A 20,540-nucleotide genomic window follows, 5' to 3' on the forward strand; every position below is an offset into this window, starting at 1 on the left:
TGCCGCGTCATAGCGGGCGGTGTCCGTTCTGGACTACATTTTGTCTCCTGCATCGGTGAGAAGCGGCTGGCGCTCTAGCGCGCATTCACTCACTTGAATTTAATTCATTACCATTCGTGTGGTGCGTTTTCGAGAAAATCGTGCGTGGCGAGTGCGTCTAGATTAAGTCATTGTCTCCCATATATCCGTACCCACTCATATGGCTCTATCTGACCAGGTACGGATATATCCGCTCAGACTGTTAGCTTCAGTCGCTTCCTGTAACGTCGATGTAACGCCTGCATTCCAGCGTGTTGATACACAGTTACTACACAGTTACTACAATTCTGAGTGACCTGCTGCAGCACAGCTGGTCTCGGCAAAAAAAAACTTGGTCAACATAGGTGGGGTGGAAAGTGTTAAAGATATAGTGGATTCCTCAGATTCGTCAAATTCGCCTGAAACTCTCCCCAACGATCAGCTCAATATAGTATCCCTTTATTTAATATGACATAACATTAAAAGAAATGACGGACTGTTTGGGTCAACAGTGCTATCAATCAATCAATGAGTCTTATATCGCGCATATTCCGTGGGTACAGTTCTAGGCGCTCTGCAGTGATGCCGTGTGAGATGAAATTTTATACGGCCAGTAGATTGCAGCCATTTCGGCGCATATTTACCTTTCACGGCCTATTATTCCAAGTCACACGGGTATAGGTAGACAATTATTAACTGTGCCTAAGCAATTTTGCCAGGAAAGACCCTTTTGTCAATCGTGGGATCTTTAACGTGCAGACCCAATGTAGTGTACACGGGGGGAGGTTCGGACACCGAAGAGAGTCTGCACACAAAGTTGACTCTGTGAAATAAATTTCCGCCGAACCTGGGATCGAACTCGCGCTGACAGCGGCCAACTAAATACAAATCCAGCGCGCTACCGACTGAGCTATATCCCCGCCCCCGACATAACATTAAAGAAATGCCGGACTGTTTGGGTCAACAGTGCTATGAGCTAAAATAATAACGTCAGGCAAGATTCGAACAGCGTGCGGAGCAATGTGTATTCTTGCTTGATGAATCTAACAGGGTATTTGTTTTCAGTCCAGATAAGAGTGCACTGATTTTTGTTGACCTGGCATTGTGTCAGGATCTGAAATGTCAGCTTGACAAATGCTATAACACTTCTGTACGTGAAGTTTATATCCATCATTTGTCATTGCTTGGCATCTTGATACGCCTCGTTAGCAATATACGTGTGTCACAGAGCGTCTAGACATATTGATCTGTGTATGAAAGACAATAGTTTATTAATAAGAGTGTTTATACAGAATTGTCATATGTTTTTAACATATTCATCTAAAGCACAAGAAGAATGGTGACAGCGCGTGAGAGCGATACACAAAAAGGCAAACAAATATTGTTGTCACATGTGCACATTATTTGTGACCCTCCACCACGGAATGAGTCGCATGTCGGCACCTTTGCATGATTTTCATATTTTTACATTTTCTTAAAGAGTTTGTTATGCTCTATCCAGTGGTGAAAACCGTTTTAGAAAAGAGCGGAAACTGTTTGAGTTATACGCCTGTGACTAAGGTGACCCTCACACTGTTACCATACACTCTCCGGACTTATATCAAGCCTAGCGCAGAACCGCGCGAGGTGACATGCGACTCATTTCGTGGTGGAGGGTCACATTTGTGTGAGACAGAAGACGGAGATTGCATGAAGTGTGAGACAGAAGACGGAGATTGCATGAAGTGTTAGACAGAAGACAGAGATTGCATGAAGTGTGAGACAGAAGACAGAGATTGCATGAAGTGTTAGACAGAAGACGGAGATTGCATGAAGTGTGAGACAGAAGACAGAGATTGCATGAAGTGTGAGACAGAAGACAGAGATTGCATGAAGTGTGAGACAGAAGACAGAGATTGCATGAAGTGTGAGACAGAAGACAGAGATTGCATGAAGTGTTAGACAGAAGACGGAGATTGCATGAAGTGTTAGACAGAAGACAGAGATTGCATGAAGTGTTAGACAGAAGACAGAGATTGCATGAAGTGTGAGACAGAAGACGGAGATTGCATGAAGTGTTAGACAGAAGACGGAGATTGCATGAAGTGTTAGACAGAAGACAGAGATTGCATGAAGTGTTAGACAGAAGACAGAGACTGCATGAAGTGTTAGACAGAAGACAGAGATTGCATGAAGTGTTAGACAGAAGACAGAGATTGCATGAAGTGTGAGACAGAAGACAGAGATTGCATGAAGTGTTAGACAGAAGACAGAGATTGCATGAAGTGTTAGACAGAAGACGGAGATTGCATGAAGTGTTAGACAGAAGACAGAGATTGCATGAAGTGTTAGACAGAAGACAGAGATTGCATGAAGTGTTAGACAGAAGACGGAGATTGCATGAAGTGTTAGACAGAAGACGGAGATTGCATGAAGTGTTAGACAGAAGACAGAGACTGCATGAAGTGTTAGACAGAAGACAGAGATTGCATGAAGTGTGAGACAGAAGACGGAGATTGCATGAAGTGTTAGACAGAAGACGGAGATTGCATGAAGTGTTAGACAGAAGACGGAGATCGCATGAAGTGTTAGACAGAAGACGGAGATTGCATGAAGTGTTACACAGAAGACGGAGATCGCATGAAGTGTTAGACAGAAGACAGAGATTGCATGAAGTGTTACACAGAAGACGGAGATTGCATGAAGTGTTACACAGAAGACAGAGATTGCATGAAGTGTTAGACAGAAGACAGAGACTGCATGAAGTGTTACACAGAAGACGGAGATTGCATGAAGTGTTAGACAGAAGACAGAGACTGCATGAAGTGTTACACAGAAGACGGAGATTGCATGAAGTGTTAGACAGATGACAGAGACTGCATAACGTGTGAGACAGAAGACAGAGATTCCATGAAGTGTGAGACAGGTCTGCACTTAAGTTCACCTGGGAGATCAGAAAAGTCTCCACTCTTAACCCACCAGGCGGCGGCGACCGGGATTCGAACTCACGACCTTCCGATTTGGAGGCCGACGTCTTACCACCACGCCACTGCGCCCGCTATAACTTTCAACAAAATGTGACCTATGTGCCTGCAATTGTCTCATTTTCCACATTTTAACTCTCATTTCCTGCGCGTTTGAACGTTGCCTGACTCTTTCCCCCCAATGTAAAAGTCTCATTCCATAACCGTTTGATGTAAGCTTACATGTGTGATTTCTTTAGTTTAGGGAGGTAGAGGGGATGATGCAATTTATGTAGATGCACTTAAAACGGTCCTGAAAATCACGGATGCATTCTACAAGAATATTTATCAAAAAGTGACACGAACACCACCGAGGGAATTTCAGGCAAACATCAAACTGAATACAATAGCAGCTGGAATTACCCACAGCAAGGTTAGCAAGTTTCTATGGATCTTTCAATTTGTCCCATTTGGTGGGTGTAGTTTTAAGCCGTTTTAAGGCAACGGAGCGAATAAATCTGGTAATTCCTTGAAATGTAACATTCCTCTAAGGACTTAAGAAACAGTATCTACTCTGTATGAATTGAAACCTTTTTTGAGGGAAATTTCGTGTTGGGGTGTGATGGGTCAAGTCTACAGTCAATGGTATTTAACAAATATATTCGGGAAAACTACCGTTTAAGTGTGACTTTTTTGAATTTCTGTTTAGTCATAGATAAGAAAGTTACCTCCCTTTGTGTGTACAGGCAAGCACAAGACCAAGTACGCACGAAAAAGATCATGTAACCCATGTCAGAGTTCGGTGGGTTATAGAAACACGAAAATATCCAGCATACCTCCCCCGAAATCGGCGTATGCTGCCGGACTGGCGGGGTATTTGTCCGCTCAATTTGTATACATATATTAACTGTCTGATTTGTTACCTTTTTTTGTTAAAGTTATATCTTTGTTTCAAAGCCCTCTGGGCTTAAAACAAAAAAATACTTGACTTGACTTGACTTGACTTGGTAAAAACGGTCATACTCGTAAAATTCCTCTCGCGCAAAAAACATGAGTGAACGTGGGAGTTTCAGATCATGAACGAAGAAGAAGAGAAGAACAGTGATCGACTGTCGTTTTCTGCTGAAATAGGGAGTATCAAATCAACCCTTGCTATTTACAATGTGACATATGTAACTGGTCTTTTAGACAAGAAAAACGAAAAGGTTTTGCGATTACTATAGAAAAGCAAGCTAATTAATGTTGTATTAGTTTGGGAAATCAGGCTTTTAATTTTCATTGGTTTGGAAACGTTTGAGAATGCCAAGACAAAGAAGCAGCTGGACTTGCGTGGATATATTGAGGATAAAGCCATCTCATCTTGTCATAATTACTTTCTGACTGTAACCTTTGTTGAGGGGCTTGCAGTGAAGACACAAGGGAATGAAACAATGATTTAATACTGACAAGTGATGAAATGAAGTAATGACAATAAGTAGAGGTTACATGCCGAGTCTCAGTGATTATCAAAAATAATGGTCGAAGTTAGCGGATCATGAAAAATGCGAGCTTCAGCGAGCTTTTTCATGACCGCGAACTGAGACCATTATTTTTAATAATCACTGAGACGAGGTATGTAACCTCTTTATTCCTCCTTTCTTCAGTTATTCAAAGAAAAGAGGAGTTTTTGTGCGAAAGTTTGATCTAATCCAAATCACTCAACCAGTCTACCTGCGCTGGCGATTGAATAATGCGCGGTTGTATAGTTCAGTGAAAATCAATCAATTCTGTTAACACTTCTTGTCAGTTTCCCTGTTTTGGACTAAAATCAAGTACACAGTTATGTTGTTATTCTGCTGTGCCGGTAAAGGCAGATAGTGTGTGTTCTGGTCATGTTTTGGTATCGCTTAGGAAATGTTCTTTCTTCGAATGGGACAAGCAGACGAACTTTTGCACCCGTGTTCCAACGTTAAAAACTGTATGAATTTCCGTTTTCTGGGGAAAAATAGTGTATGAAACCGCTGTAGGCCTATGTTCTTTAAATTGATGCGATGTGTGCATTTGGTTGCGTGTGATCTGTTTATAAAATGAAATATTGTCAAAAACTAATCGTCGGATTGCAGTCTCTTGTCCAAGCAACTCAGTTCAGAAAATTTGGAAGGGGAACTACTCTTGTCGTTCGAGAGTTACTTGCCTTGGGAGTTTGCGTGCACTCATAAGAGATCTAAAGCGAGTTTCTCTGCACTGATCGTTAGATTTTGGATTTAGAAAACAACCAAACTCATAGATTTTATATGGAGATTAATGTGTTCAAGCCTGTAGTTGCCAGTTTAAATGCAGTATGTTCGTATTGTTTGGTCTGGAGATGTATATTTCGTACATTGGAGCGTTCGGAACTTTTCAATCGCTAAAGTAGTTCCCTCAAAGTCTAACTTATCAACCTGTGAGCTATCGAGGATTCAGGCCCGTTGTTGGGTAAGTGATTTTGGTTGTTGGGTAAGTTACCGAAAAATAACTAGCCCTACACCTTTACAGAGAGAAAGAAGCAGAGGGGGGAATAAAATTGGTTTCCAAACCAAGACAGTAATGACAATAAAATGAAGCAAGATAAGCGATGTGTAATTAGTGTTAGTTTGTGCACTTAAAAGACCGCTGGGTCGATATAGTTTTGAACGATACGTTTTGTTTTGTCAATAATTAAACGTTCTAATAATATACCTTTCTTGTTTTTTGAGTTGGAATGTTGGCAGTCTGTTTGTTTTTGAATTTTGAATGTTGGAATGTTGGAATGTTGGCAGTCTGTTTTTGGATTTGGAATGTTGGAATGTTGGAATGTTGGCAGTCTGTTTGTTTTTGGATTTTGAATGTTGGAATGTTGGAATGTTGGCAGTCTGTTTGTTTTTGGATTTTTAATCATCTAGTTCTTAAGCGGGCTTTTATTGCCGAATACATCGTCATTTACACCATTACATATGTGACCCTCCACCACGAAATGAGTCGCATGTCACCTCGCGCGGTTCTGCGCTAGGCTTAATATAAGTCCGGGGAGTGTCTGGTAACAGTGTGAGGGTCACCTTAGTCACAGGCTTATAACTCAAACAGTTTTCGCTCTTTTCTAAAACGGTTTTCACCACTGGATAGAGCATAAACAACTCTTTAGGAAAATGTAAAAATATGAAAATCATGCAAAGGTGACATGCGACTCATTCCGTGGTGGAGGGTCACATTTATGTCCAGAGTTGTAAGCCACCGGTAAGAGACACGTCAACTATATAGGAGTCTGACAGCTTCCGGTGCAGAGCTGCTGGGAGTCTATTTGTATCGCTAAGTTCATTTCACTAATAGTCCCATTGATAATTCATCAAGATTATATTCACACTGTACATGAAACAGCCTGGGTAATCTGAATATGTGTTAAATAATAGAGCTACTAATGTTATCTCATTGCCACCTGTCTGTCTCTCGCTCGCATGATTCTGTATGTAGGTATCTTTCCCTGTCTGCCACCCTGTCGTTCTCTGTCTTTCTAATCGCAAAACCTTTTCGTTTTTCTTGTCTAAAAGACCAGTTACATATGTCACATTGTAAATAGCAAGGGTTGATTTGATACTCCCTATTTCAGCAGAAAACGACAGTCGATCACTGTTCTTCTCTTCTTCTTCGTTCATGATCTGAAACTCCCACGTTCACTCATGTTTTTTGCGCGAGAGGAATTTTACGAGTATGACCGCTTTTACCCCGCCAGTCCGGCAGCATACTCCGATTTCGGGGGAGGCATGCTGGATATTTTCGTGTTTCTATAACCCACCGAACTCTGACATGGGTTACATGATCTTTTTCGTGCGTACTTGGTCTTGTGCTTGCATGTACACACAAAGGGGGATAAGGCACTAGCAGGTCTGGCCTGGGAGATCAGAACAATCGGAAAAATGTCCACCCTTAACCCACCAGGCGGCCGCGGCAGGGATTTGAGCTCACGACCTCCCCATCAGGAGGCACATGTCTTATCCACTACGCCCGTCGATCACTGTTCGATAATTGCATACGTGCACGGTCGTGTACATATTTTAGTGAATCTTTTATTACTCTAACACTTAAATGTTCTACTTAAGAGAATTTCTAATCTACCAAACGGGGAGAGAGAGAGAGAGAGAGAGAGAGAGAGAGAGAGAGAGAGAGAGAGAGAGAGAGAGAGAGAGAGAGAGAGAGAGAGAGCGTCAGAGAGAGAGAGAGAGAGAGAGAGAGAGAGAGAGAGAGAGAGAGAGAGAGAAAATAAGAGAGAGAGAGTGAGAGAGAGAGAGAGACACTGACACTGATTTTATTGTGTAGGCAAACGACCCATTTACAAACATGGTGGACAATAGATGCAATTAAAGAGATAGCTAACATCACACACAACAACAAAAAAACATTGTTTAACATACCCACGACTTCCAAGTACTGGAGGCAGCAACATCAATATCTTGACAATAGGTTACCCCCACCTACTAGCACCCACACACAAAACATGATAATATTGTTACGCTTTGAACGAGTTTTTAAACAATCGGTAACTTTGAAATCTGTCACTTGACTGATTTTTGATTAACCATTCTTCTGTAAAGCGGTCAATCAATTTCTGTTTAAAACAGTAAAGGATTCATTTTCCACTCCGTTCTCCCACACATTTTCAAAACAATATTGTTCGAGGCAATTATGATACAAAGAATTGTCCTGTACACTTACGTCTGACTGCATTATTGTGAGAATTTGTCCAGGAAATCTTGACTCTGGCATTTTCTTAATTTTAAACCAATATTCATAAACAGAGAGTGAGCTAGAAAGAGAGAGAAAGAGAGAGAGAGAGAGAGAGAGAGAGAGAGAGAGAGAGAGAGAGAGAGAGAGAGAGAGAGAGAGAGAGAGAGAGAGAGAGAGAGAGAGAGAGAGAGAGACAGAGACAGAGAGAGAGAGAGATTGGGAAGAGGGAGAGTGAAAGAAAGAGAGCGAGAGAGAAAGAGAGAGCGAGAGAGAAAGAGAGGGGCTGACAGCCAGAAATAATGACAGCCAGCCAGCCAGACAGAAAGAGAGAGAGAGAGAGAGAGAAAGAAAGAGAGAGAGAGAGAGAAAGAGACACAGAGAGCGAGAAAGAGAGAGAGATCGAGAGAGAGATAAAGAGAGAGAGAGAGAGAGAGAAAAAAAGAGAGAGAGAGAGAAAGAGAGAGAGTGAAAACTCGAAAAGAGAAGAGAGAGAGAGAGAGAGAGAGAGAGAGAGAGAGAGAGAGAGAGAGAGAGAGAAAGAAAGAGAGAGAGAGAAAAAGAGAGAGTGAGAACTCGAAAAGAGAAAAAAGAGAGAGGGAGAGGCGTACGACGTCCAGACAGCCAGACGACAAGAGACTGAGAGACAGAGTAGATGAGGTGTTAAGAGCAGACAACCAAGTTAGGAATAACCTTTTATCTTACATACCTGAGAGAGACCACTCATGAGATAGCAATATCGTTTAAACCACACGTGTGTATGTCATGTAAATGAGGTCGTGTCAAACTAGTCTGGCAGGGACCTGATTTACCATTGCTTATGAGACCGAAGTCACCGAGACAAACGTCATTATGAAAACCCTTTTGTGCCTGCTGTTTCCCCTGGAAGAATGGTTAGAATTTACACAGACGTTTTATTTCTTTGACGTCAAAGATTGCACGAGGCTTTGGAAGTGATCGAGGTTCTAAAAGAAGCGTCTTCAATTTGGACACCTCGACTGCGGGACGTTTTGAGTAAAATATACGTAAGTACAGCACGTTGGATAAACTCGTTGCTTTTTCAAATATTGAAAAGCTCGCTTTCGCTCGCAGTTCAATATTTAAGAAAGCAAGTCGTGTAAGTCTGATACAACACAGCAAGCCATGTATAGTATTCTCTATTTTGGTAATAGACAAAAATAGACGAAGTGTAAATCAGAAATAAGAACATTTGTAACAAATACAACACGCAGAAAACCATTTCATTTTGTTTTTAAACAACGGTGAAAACATTGTGATTGTCCAGATGCAAAAATAAATCAGGGCCAGCAACCTCTTGAAAGCAAATCTGAGAAAGAGCAACAACAACGTCAATGACAACAACTAACCAGAGCTCAAAGTAATAGACTAAGCTGCCAAGAGTAAACAATAACAGCACTTTATAAAGCACTTAAAGATAAGAAAGACATGCACACAAAACAAATGAAGACGACAAACGAAGAGAATAAGACTTCTCAAATTTGCCACCACTTTGCGGAAATAGAACTAGAACGAATTGTTCGAATAAGCTTGCTGAATAAAAAAGAGAAAAAAATAAAGAATGGTAGGGTATTGAAAAGTTTACATTTCTAGTACGTCGACCAAGTGTCAGACAGACACACTTATGATACAAATGATGAGCGTATCTCAAGATGTTCGACGAAACTCGCTTGCAAGATGAGAAATCTTTCTTTCTTTATTTATTTGGTGTTTAACGTCGTTTTCAACCACGAAGGTTATATCGCGACGAGGGAAAGGGGGAGATGGGATAGGGGAAAGGGGGGAGATGGGATAGAGCCACTTGTTAAGTGTTTCTTGTTCACAAAAGCACTAATCAAAAAATTGCTCCAGGGGCTTGCAACGTAGTACAATATATGACCTTACTGGGAGAATGCAAGTTTCCAGTACAAAGGACTAAACATTTCTTACATACTGCTTGACTAAAATCTTTACAAACATTGACTATATTCTATACAAGAACCACTTAACAAGGGTTAAAGGAGAAACAGAATCCGTTAGTCGCCTCATACGACATGCGGGGTGCAGAGAAATAAGGATGTGGAAAAGAAGACTTTTGGTAAGTGAAATAAAGGTGATGGATCCAGTCAGGTAGAAATAAGACAACAAGAAAAGAATTGGAAAACTGCAGGGAATAGTAGGGAGAGTTTTCTTGGAAGGAAATATAGGTGAAAGGACTGGTAAGGCAGAAATAAGACAAAAGAAGAGAAGAAACAGAACCGTTAGTCGCCTCTTACGACATGCTGGGTAGCATCGGGTAAATTCTTTCTAGTCCCAACCAATATGGGACTCCCCCTAACCCGCGGGGGGTAGATGAGAAATGACGAGATTGTTTGAATAAGACTTCTAAAGTTTGCCTACAGTTAGGTGAATGAAAAATTAAGAGATTGGTTGAACAAGACTGCTCAAGTTTGCCTGCAGATAGGTGAATGAAAAATGAAGAGATTGGTTGAATAAGACTGCTCAGGTTTGCCTACAGTTGGGTGAATGAGAAATTAAGAGATTGGTTGAATAAGACTGCTCAAGTTTGCCTGCAGATAGGTGAATGAAAAATGAAGAGATTGGTTGAACAAGACTGCTCAAGTTTGCCTGCAGATAGGTGAATGAAAAATGAAGAGATTGGTTGAATAAGACTGCTCAGGTTTGCCTACAGTTGGGTGAATGAAAAATGAAGAGATTGGTTGAACAAGACTGCTCAAGTTTGCCTGCAGATAGGTGAATGAAAAATGAAGAGATTGGTTGAATAAGACTGCTCAGGTTTGCCTACAGTTGGGTGAATGAGAAATTAAGAGATTGGTTGAATAAGACTGCTCAAGTTTGCCTGCAGATAGGTGAATGAAAAATGAAGAGATTGGTTGAACAAGACTGCTCAAGTTTGCCTGCAGATAGGTGAATGAAAAATGAAGAGATTGGTTGAATAAGACTGCTAAAGTGTGACAACAGTTAGAAGAGTGAGAAACGAGAGATTGTTCGAATAAGACTGTTCAATTAGTTTGCCTACAGTTAGGAGAGTGAGAAATGAAAAGACGTTATGAATAAAACTGTTAAAGTTTGCCAAACGTTATGGAAATGTAAAACGAAGAGATTGTTCGAATAAGACTCTTCTTCTTCTTCTTCTTCTTCTTCTTCTTCTTCTGCGTTCGCGGGCTGAAACTCCCACGTACACTCGTGTGGGTTTTTTTTGGTTTTTTTTTGCACGAGTGGAATTTTACGTGTATGACCGTTTTTTAACCCCGCCATTTAGGCAGCCATACGCCGTTTTCGGAGGAAGCATGCTGGGTATTTTCGTGTTTCTATAACCCACCGAACTCTGACATGGATTACAGGATCTTTTTCGTGCGCACTTGGTCTTGTGCTTGCGTGTACACACGTGGGTGTTCGGACACCGAGGAGAGTCTGCACACAAAGTTGACTCTGAGAAATAAATCTCTCGCCGAACGTAGACTGTTCAAGTTTGCCTACAGTTAGAAGAGTGAGAAAAGAAAAGACGTTATGAATAAAACTGTTGAATTTTGCCAACAGTTAGGGGAATGAGAATCGAATAGATTGCTTTAATACGACTGCTACAGTTTGCAAACAGTTACGGGAATGCAATTCAAAGAGATTGTCATCCTTGACACGTAGGGTTTCGACTTAACTTTTGTGTTCCCTTCGGGTAACGTTCCTGACTTTGCTTTTTGAAATTGGTTTAATTTAAATTTGTGTAATGTTAAACTTGTGGGGTCCTGATTTGGTCTATATGGTCCGCTGGACCCAAAAAGCAACAACTATCAAATCAAATCTAAGAGATTGTCTCCATGCGACTGCTAAAGTTAGTCAACAGTTATGAGACTGAGAATTCGAGCAGATACTTGGATTAAGACTACTAAAATATATGCCAACAGGGAAATGTGGAGAAGAGCAAAAACGAAGCAGATACAGAAGTAGAATAACGAATGATGATGAGGAAGAGGAGGAGAGAGAGGAGGAGGACTGTGGACAAGAAGAAAGACAGAGAGAAAAAGATTCACCCGCCAAACAAATATATATATATATATATATACAAAAAAACAATCCAAGCAAGAACAAATAGCAAACTGTTACCTTCATGGTGATTGTTTCCCCTTCGGTCTCTCAAACGGTAGGAAGTTGAAAAGTGGGCGACTTTAAGGTTTTGAGATAGTGTTCGTGGTGCCTAAAAAGTCAAACTTTTCTTTGACGAACTGGGACAATTCTCCCAGCGAACTAAACTGTCAGGGTTAAACTACTGATAACACTTAATTTCACTTCCAGAAATAATCCCTAGCAAAATTCAAAGACCCAAATCACGTTTTCAACAAATCTCTTGACAATTTTTTCTCAACAAATTTCTGACAACTGAGTATTTCTCTACAAATCTCGGACAGTCGTTTCTTCTACAAATCTCTTAGGTCTTGGGTGTTATCAGTCCTGTAAAAAGCCTCCAGCCTTCTTCTTCAAATCTTGTGTCAGTTTCCTTTCCGAATTGCACGGGACAAGGCGCATAAAGTGCTGTCAATCAGGGCGCGTACGTGCAGCCCGTGGTGCGGTGAAAGCGACAAGGACAAAGGAACCAGTCAGAGACACTCTCTCATAGCTCTCACTATTCTATCTGCGAGGGAGCGTGTGCCCGCGAGGATTGATATATAGACGCCGATTGGTTTACCGCAAAGCTCGCGGGAGAGACTTGTACTGGAGTTAGTGTCGTCGGTATTTAATACACTTTTCGTGGCAAGTACCTAACGACTCAGTCAATGCGCTATTATTTCTGTCACACGAGGCAGGGATATAGGAGTGTGCGTGTGTGGGGGGGGGGAGAAACGGAGATTGTTTTTGGTCTCTGAGAGAAAGGTGGAGCAGGGTTGTATATTCGAGAAACAAAGACACACAAGGAGAGAGAGAGGGAGAGAGAGATAGAGAGAGGGAGAGAGAGGTAGAGAGAGAGGTCAGGGGGAGGAAGAGAGGGGGAGGGAGAGAGGGAGAGAGAGAGAGGGAGAGAGAGAGAGGGGAGGGAGAGAGAGAGAGAGGGAGATAGAGAGAGGGAGGGAGAGAGAGGTGGGAGAGAGAGAGGTGGGAGAGAGAGAGAGGGAGATAGAGAGAGGGGGAGAGAGAGAGAGAGGGGAGAGAGAGAGAGAGAGTTGTAGGCGTATGGGAGTCAGCAGGCGGTGGATGAAGGGAACAATCAACATGACGGGTACATTAATTTTGACCATCAAACACGGATAGGTTCCGGGAATACGTGCGGGGGTGTTCGATTGAACATTGGAATTTCCTTTTTAAAGTTTGTTGAGTCATGTGACATCAGAGTCCCACTCATATTAATTTTAGGCAAGACTAGAAAAGAGTTCCAGCTTAACGGATGGATACATTCATGTTATTTGTATTTTTGACCAAATTAGGACATTTGATACAGATCTTTGCAGTCATTGTTCCCTCGTGGTTGGGATGGAAGTGGGTGTGCGCGCGTGCAAGGATTATATTACGTAATTATGATGTCGAACCTGACGTGAGGCTGACTACAATGTGTCTTGTACTGGTAAAACCTGAATTTGACGAATTCTGTAAATCGCTCTTGTGTTGTTGTTTTTTGCCTGTAGAAGAGCCGTATAACCTGAACCTTGGAGAAACACTGACCGAGACGGTAAAAAGTGTAAAATGTCTGTGTACAAGTCTGTAAAAAGTCTGATCTGTGTAAAACGTCTTATTTTCGTCAACAGTACACATAACATTTATGTATCGATCATACGTATATAAGCCTAAGTCCATCTGTCGGCATTACAGAATAAAAACTGAACTCGTTCCATATTTTCATCCGGACAAGTAAGTCCTGGGATTACCGAAACCCTTCGGTTGAGACAGCGCTGATTCCGTGGTCTTAGTAACAGAAACTAATTTGCATAAAAAGAAATGTCTTCGATTTTTGAGCGTATTTGTTAGGAAATGGTCAATAATACAAAATTGCAGTCATGTTTTAATCTGTTAATGCAATTTGACTTTCATCAATGCAATTTGAGTTTCAGCATATATTTATTTGAAAAATCCCACTGCCTCTAAGAATATTTTGACCAAAAAGGCAATCAAATAAAATGTAAAAATAGAAATGCAGTCGTCACAGTGTCGCTTCTTCCTTTTTAAAAGCCGGATATGCCGTCGTCAAAGACATTTATCGAAAAAAAACGAGAAAAAAAGTATGTGGATAATTACTGGTAGAATTTGTATGTACACTTTCATTAGGTTTCTGTGACTTGCTGCACAACCACACACACACACGCACACGCACACACACACACACACACACACACACACACACACACACACACACACACACACACACAATTTACAGTAATAAAAAATAGCTGGGACAGACCAACTATCAGGAGAAGAAGAATTATGATGGTTTCGTTAGAAGCTTCCACTCGCATAAGTTGATGGATATTGCACGAAACGACAAAACTGTTGCAAGTGCAGAGAAATCAGAGATTATTAATTGGCTCACTTGAATGTCGCATATGTATTGATAAACTATGTGTGTGGGTGGGAGATGGGAGAGAAAGGGAGGGGGTGGACGTGGGTGTGCGCGCGTGCAAGGTTTAGATTAAATATGACGTCGAACCTGACGTGAGGCTGATTACAACATTTTTGTAACAAGTTAACGTGGGCACGCAATATCTACTGGTAAAGCCTAATTTAGACGAATTCTGGAAATAACTCTTGTCGTGGTTTGTTTGTGTGTGTGTGTGTGTGTGTGTGTGTGTGTGTGTGTGTGTGTGTGTGTGTGTGTGTGTGTGTGTGTGTGTGGGTGTGTGTGTGTGTGTGTGTGTGTATATATCGTGAATCCGAGGCAAGATTGACGTGTTTCATTTAATGACAATAATGATAATAATAATAATAATAATAATAATAATAATAATAATAAAAATTGTCAGTAAGTACTGGTGTCACATGACTGATGTGAACCAGTTGATTGGCTAATGGCGATGCGCTAAAACTGTTAGCGCACTCAGGCTTGGAGTGCGCTAACTTTTCCACAGAGCGTATTCTTCCGCCCTTTGCCTAAGCGAGACTGTACTCTCATCCTCAGAATTAATTAATGACATGTAGCTTATATTCTCCACAATACCAAAATACCATAAATTTCCTGCTTCTCAATTAAAGCAGAAGTGGGTTTTTTTCTGACAGATTGCATGTGCTTGTGCCACAGTTGCCACTGATCTAAAAATAGAACCCGCTGTGTCTAATTTTTCAGTTTCGACTTGCGAAGAATCTTCTCATAATTATGCCGTAGCTTATTATCCACATTACCAAATGATGAGTTAGTATACAATTCCCAGCAGCTAACAGAAAACACAAGTGTTATTCCGATAACGTACCAGCTAGATCAGCATTTGGAAGTGGACTGACTCGATCGACTCTGTCATACGTAGCAGACAACACTGAAATACGACTGCATCAGTTCAGTAAATGAATGGTTTCCGAATTATTATTTCAAGGCAAGAACAATCGTAATCGAAAACGTGTAGGGTTCAGAACGTTCTTACCATATATAAGACTTATTACCAGCCTGCCTCATGCGTGCAGACTCAGTGCAGACTGCAGTCGTTCCATTGCCCAGGTTGGCAGGTAGCCTAGCAGACGACATAAACCCCGCTCAGCAAATTAACATGTTGGGCAAATGTGAACGAAAAAACGATGGGGATATAATACGTGTAGGGTTCAGAGCATTCTTACCGTTCATATTTAGTATCAGACTCCCCGATGAGTGAAGATAGATCATAGAACACGAGAAATATGCCACATTTGTTTTGAAAATGTGCGAACCGTCGAGTCCCGCTTTGAGTCAATTCAAGGGGAGTCACTCCGCATAGTCAATCCGTCGAAGCTCGACTGGAGGTTTCGAATCGCAAATAATGAAGAGCCTTTCTCCGAGTTCAAATGAGGTCTCTCTGAAAGATCATCACTGTTCAGATTAACGCTACACTGGAATTTACCAACAGAAATTAAAATGCGTGTGACGAAAGCACGACACACTTGAGACACCCCACACAAAAGTAGATCTTTACTGTGCACGACCTGACCACACAGTTATGCCTATTCAAATGCGCATTGCAAAATGTGCGTTAGGAATCTTCTTTTTTCTATGGCGGTACTGACAATATCGTTATTGAAACAATCCCAGTGCACTAAGGGATTTATAGAGCAAATCTCGAAAATAATTATTGAACTCAGCGCTATGCGCTTCGTTCAATAATGAATTTTATCGATTTGCTCTATAAATCCCTTAGTGCACTGGGATGTCTCAATAACTTAAATAATAATAATAATAATAATAATAATAATAATAATACGAGATTTTATAACGCGCACATATCTCACCACAAGGCGACTCAAGGACTATATATATAGCTCCATTACCCTTGTTGACACGCCCCCTTTGGCTACGGTGTTTTATTGAAAACAGTGGACATGTCTTTCAGGCATGGGAATTAAAAAATGTAAAAAAAAAAAAGCCTTTCGGCGGGCAATGCCTATGCCTGGTCTATAACAAGTGGAATTGTGTACATCTTATGAAACTGTGTCTTAATTGCTGTATCGGAATACGACCGCCGAAGAATTGAGAGCAATTCTGAAAATGAACAGATATGATCTGTTGGATCAGACGGGCGCAGTGGCGTGGTGGTAAGACATCGGCCTCCTAATCAGGAGGTCGTGAGTTCGATTCCCGGTCGCTGCCGCATGGTGGGTTAAGAGTGGAGATTTTTCCGATCTCCCAGGTCAACTTATGTGCAAACCTGCTAGTGACTTAACCCCCTTCGTGTGTACACGCAAGCACAAGCGCACGGAAAAGATCCTGTAATCCATGTCAGAGTTCGGTGGGTTATAGAAACACGAAAATACCCAGCATGCCTCCCCCGAAATCGGCGTATTCTGCCTGAATTGCGGGGTAAAAACGGTCATATATGTAAAAATCCACTCGTGCTAAAAATATGAGTGAACGTGGGAGTCTAAGCCCATGAACGAAGAAGAAGAAGAAGAAGAAGAAGGTCTGTCGGATCTGACCACCAAACAAACAAGTTAATTCCGCCATTTAAAAAAATGGTCAACGTTAAAACAAGTTTAACTGCAAGTGCTTGATTATTTGAGAATAGTTTATCACGTTTCCACATGTTTTGCCTTAAATTCCTTTATTTGTTTCCTAAATATGAACACCCAGGTTTTGGTAGGTGAATGTCAGCAATCACTGGTAAGAACAGTTCCTTTTCTCCAGCCATGATGCACGCGGAATAGACTTTTTCTTCTTCTTCTTCTGCGTTCGTGGGCTGAAACTCCCACGTACACTCGTGTTTTTGCACGAGTGGAATTTTACGTGTATGACCGTTTTTACCCCGCCATTTAGGCAGCCATACGCCGCTTTCGGAGGAAGCATGCTGGGTATTTTCGTGTTTCTATAACCCACCGAACTCTGACATGGATTACAGGATCTTTTTCGTGCGCACTTGGTCTTGTGCTTGCGTGTACACACGAAGGGGGATAAGCCACTAGCAGGTCTGCACATAAGTTGACCTGGGAGATCGGAAAAATCTCCACACTTAACCCACCAGGCGGCCGCGGCCGGGATTCGAACCCTCGACCTTTCGCTTTGGAGGCCGACGTCTTACCACCACGCCACAGCGCCCGTCGGAATAGACAAAATGCGGAAATAACTCTGCCAGGTTTGTGTGGGTTGTGAAAGATATTTTTTTTAAGAGAATTTGTGTCCTACAGGCATGGTGTGTCAGCCTCTTAAAGGTGGTCGTCTACATTTGTGCTTTTTTTTCAATAATCTTATGGTTAGATTTCGCTAAAAAGTTGTCAGATGATGAATGAACCATGGGGAAAAAAGTTATAGAAAAAAAAATATATGTAAAAAAAAAATTTATTTTTGGGTAGCGTGACTCACGCTTCCAATATTTTGTTTTCTGTTTGCTGAGAACATGTGCTTTGCCTAAAAATACTGACCAATCAAATTCATGTCACTATGCTTATTGCCACGCCCAAACAAGTGCAGCAACAGTTTGACACTGGAGCGCTGTCCACGCTTTTTTTTAAACGCACGAAATGCACGGGATTTGAGAGGAGTTTTGCGCTTGGCATTTTCCAAATAAGGATATCTTACTATGAGTACTACGCTGGAATACTACAATGAATTTTCAAACGGCTACACTGGCTTCGTCTTTCCTGATCGAAAGGGGGTGTATTGTTGATATTTGTAGATAATAAACTCTGCATTTTAATGGTCAAATGGCGATTTCGGTATAAAAATGTAGACAAGGACCTTTAAGGACAGGACTGGGTTAATATGATTTTTCAGAAAAAAAAGAAAAAAAAAGTTGTGAAAGAGTGAATACTCTTGCTTTAAAAAGGCAAACTTTCCCACACGTGGGCAAGGGGCAGCGTGTTGGGAGACACTCCCCTCGCTAGTGACTGGCCTATAATGTCACGTGGGAAAGATTGACTCAATAAACGCAAATCACTCTTTCACGCCCATTACAAAGCCGACAGAGTTATTTCACCATTCCAACGTCATTGAGCGAAAACGATACCATAGTCATTAGGATGCTCGCCGCCAAAAAAACACAAAAAAAGAGCCAAAAAAGTTGGGTTGAAGCAGCCTGCATGCAACTGAGGTAAAAAATAAAAAAATAAAAATAAAATTAAAAAAAAGATACCATAGTCATTGCAGAGAACAAATTGTTCTCCCAAGTCCAGCTTTTGTATTTTATCGGGAGACTGACACTTTTCAGGCGGCTCTAGTCCCCCCACGTGTATTCATTTGCTTCTGCTCGTTGCCACTGCTATATCTGGACGGTTTCATGTGTAATTTACCATGTGTTAACCCGTGATTTGAAACGCTACATCGCCGCCTGACTTCAGGGAGTGATTATCTCCCTTTCTACATTGTGTTGGCGCTATTGCAGTTTTACAGTCCCTTTCATCTGGGTTCGGTTTGGTCGGCAGACGACAATAACTTTTGCTGCGCCAGGAATGAAAACCTCAAAGAGCACGGTAAAAATGCTCGCCAAAAGCGGGCATAAATATTTATAAGGTCGGAATGGAAGGTGTTGCTTACGACTGGTGAATGCTGCCAGGAAGATTTAATTTTCCTGATTAAATTCATTGTAAATATTTTTTTACGGGATAAATTGTGATCTTCTTCACTTTGCTTACTCACAAAAGCGTTAATTATAAAAACAAAACAGCAGCTTGACGTGTTAAAAACGCATTCGAAGACAAGTGGACATTATTTTCACTTTTTGTGTTGGAAAAATCGAATTTTATACATTTTAAAAATGAGTGTGCCTCGATCATCACAAAGATATAGATCTGCACGCAAAAAAGTTTGTTAAAGGTATCTAGTACAGTAAACCCCACCTTTTAATCGTAGGTCAGTCTCTAACACCAAAAACAACGCAAAAGACACGTTCGAACTGTCTAACTGCACAAGGTGAAAGCGTGTTATTTTGTCTCCCTGTTTTGGGAACTCCTGATTTTCCGCAAAAGAGACCTCTCCTTAGATTGGTTATGTCTACATTAGACGGGAAGAGCCTCAGGTGTCTAAACTGAACGCAATTGGAATGTTTACATGATTTTTGGGGGAGAAAAACAGGATGAAACAAGTCGCGTAAGGCGAAAATACAATATTTAGTCAAGTAGCTGTCGAACTCACAGAATGAAACGCAATGCCATTTTACTCGTAGCATCGTCAGTCCACCGCTCATGGCAAAGGCAGTGCAGTGAAATTGACAAGAAGAGCGGGGTAGTAGTTGCGCTAAGAAGGATAGCACGCTTTTCTGTACCTCTCTTTGTTTTAACTTTCTGAGCGTGTTTTTAATCCAAACATATCATATCTATATATTTTTGGAATCAGGAACCGACAAGGAATAAGATGAAAGTGTTTTTAAATTGATTTCGAAAAAAGAATTTTGATAATAATTGTTATATATTTAATTTTCAGAGCTTGTTTTTAATCCGAATATAACATATTTATATGTTTTTGGAATCAGCAAATGATGGAGAATAAGATAAACGTAAATTGGGATCGTTTTATAAATTTTTAATTTTTTTTACAATTTTCCGATTTTTAATGACCAAAGTCATTAATTAATTTTTAAGCCACCACGCTGAAATGCAATACCGAAGTCCGGGCTTCGTCGAAGATTACTTGACCAAAATTTCAACCAATTTGGTTGAAAAATGAGGGCGTGACAGTGCCGCCTCAACTTTCACGAAAAGCCGGATATGACGTCATCAAAGACATTTATCAAAAAAATGAAAAAAACGTTCGGGGATTTCATACCCAGGAACTCTCATGTCAAATTTCATAAAGATCGGTCCAGTAGTTTAGTCTGAATCGCTCTACACACACACACACACACACACACACACACACACACGCACACACACACACACACACGCACACACACACACACACGCACGCACATACACCACGACCCTCGTTTCGATTCCCCCTCGATGTTAAAATATTTAGTCAAAACTTGACTAAATATAAAAACACATACTATATATATATATATATGAAAATTTTGGATTTGTGAGTGAATGTGTCTTGGGGTGTCCTCTTATTGAGTGATTATTTGTCTGTCTGTTGACTTGTGTGCGTGTGTACATGTATCAGCGAGTGCGAAAGTCCGTGCATGTGTGTGTGTGTGTGTGTGTGTGTTTGGGGGGGATTGTTCAGTAGATTTAAGTTTATTGAAGAAAAAAAAGCTGTGAGCTCAAGAGGGCTTTTGAGATGTAAAAAGAAGTGTGGTAGGGTGGGGTGGGGGGGGGGGGGGG

At 41.1% G+C, this 20,540-nt stretch overlaps 1 protein-coding gene across 2 annotated transcripts in view; it reads right to left on the bottom strand.

The window, feature by feature from the left end:
- LOC138947750 (HCS2 neuropeptides-like) overlaps nt 1–20,540 on the bottom strand; it is a 61,569-nt gene that overhangs the window by 33,128 nt on the left and 7,901 nt on the right. The window contains exon 1 of one of the 2 annotated variants that reach the window (XM_070319303.1): nt 11,793–12,332. The exons of the other annotated variant lie outside the window; for it this stretch is intronic. Within the exon in view, the coding sequence (XP_070175404.1) occupies nt 11,793–11,798 (6 nt within the window). The 5' untranslated portion in view covers nt 11,799–12,332. Of the gene's footprint in view, nt 1–11,792; nt 12,333–20,540 lie in introns of those variants that run through there. 2 annotated transcript variants of the gene reach the window in all.

Source organism: Littorina saxatilis, linkage group LG14, assembly GCF_037325665.1.
Source record: "Littorina saxatilis isolate snail1 linkage group LG14, US_GU_Lsax_2.0, whole genome shotgun sequence".
NCBI lineage: Eukaryota > Metazoa > Mollusca > Gastropoda > Littorinimorpha > Littorinidae > Littorina > Littorina saxatilis.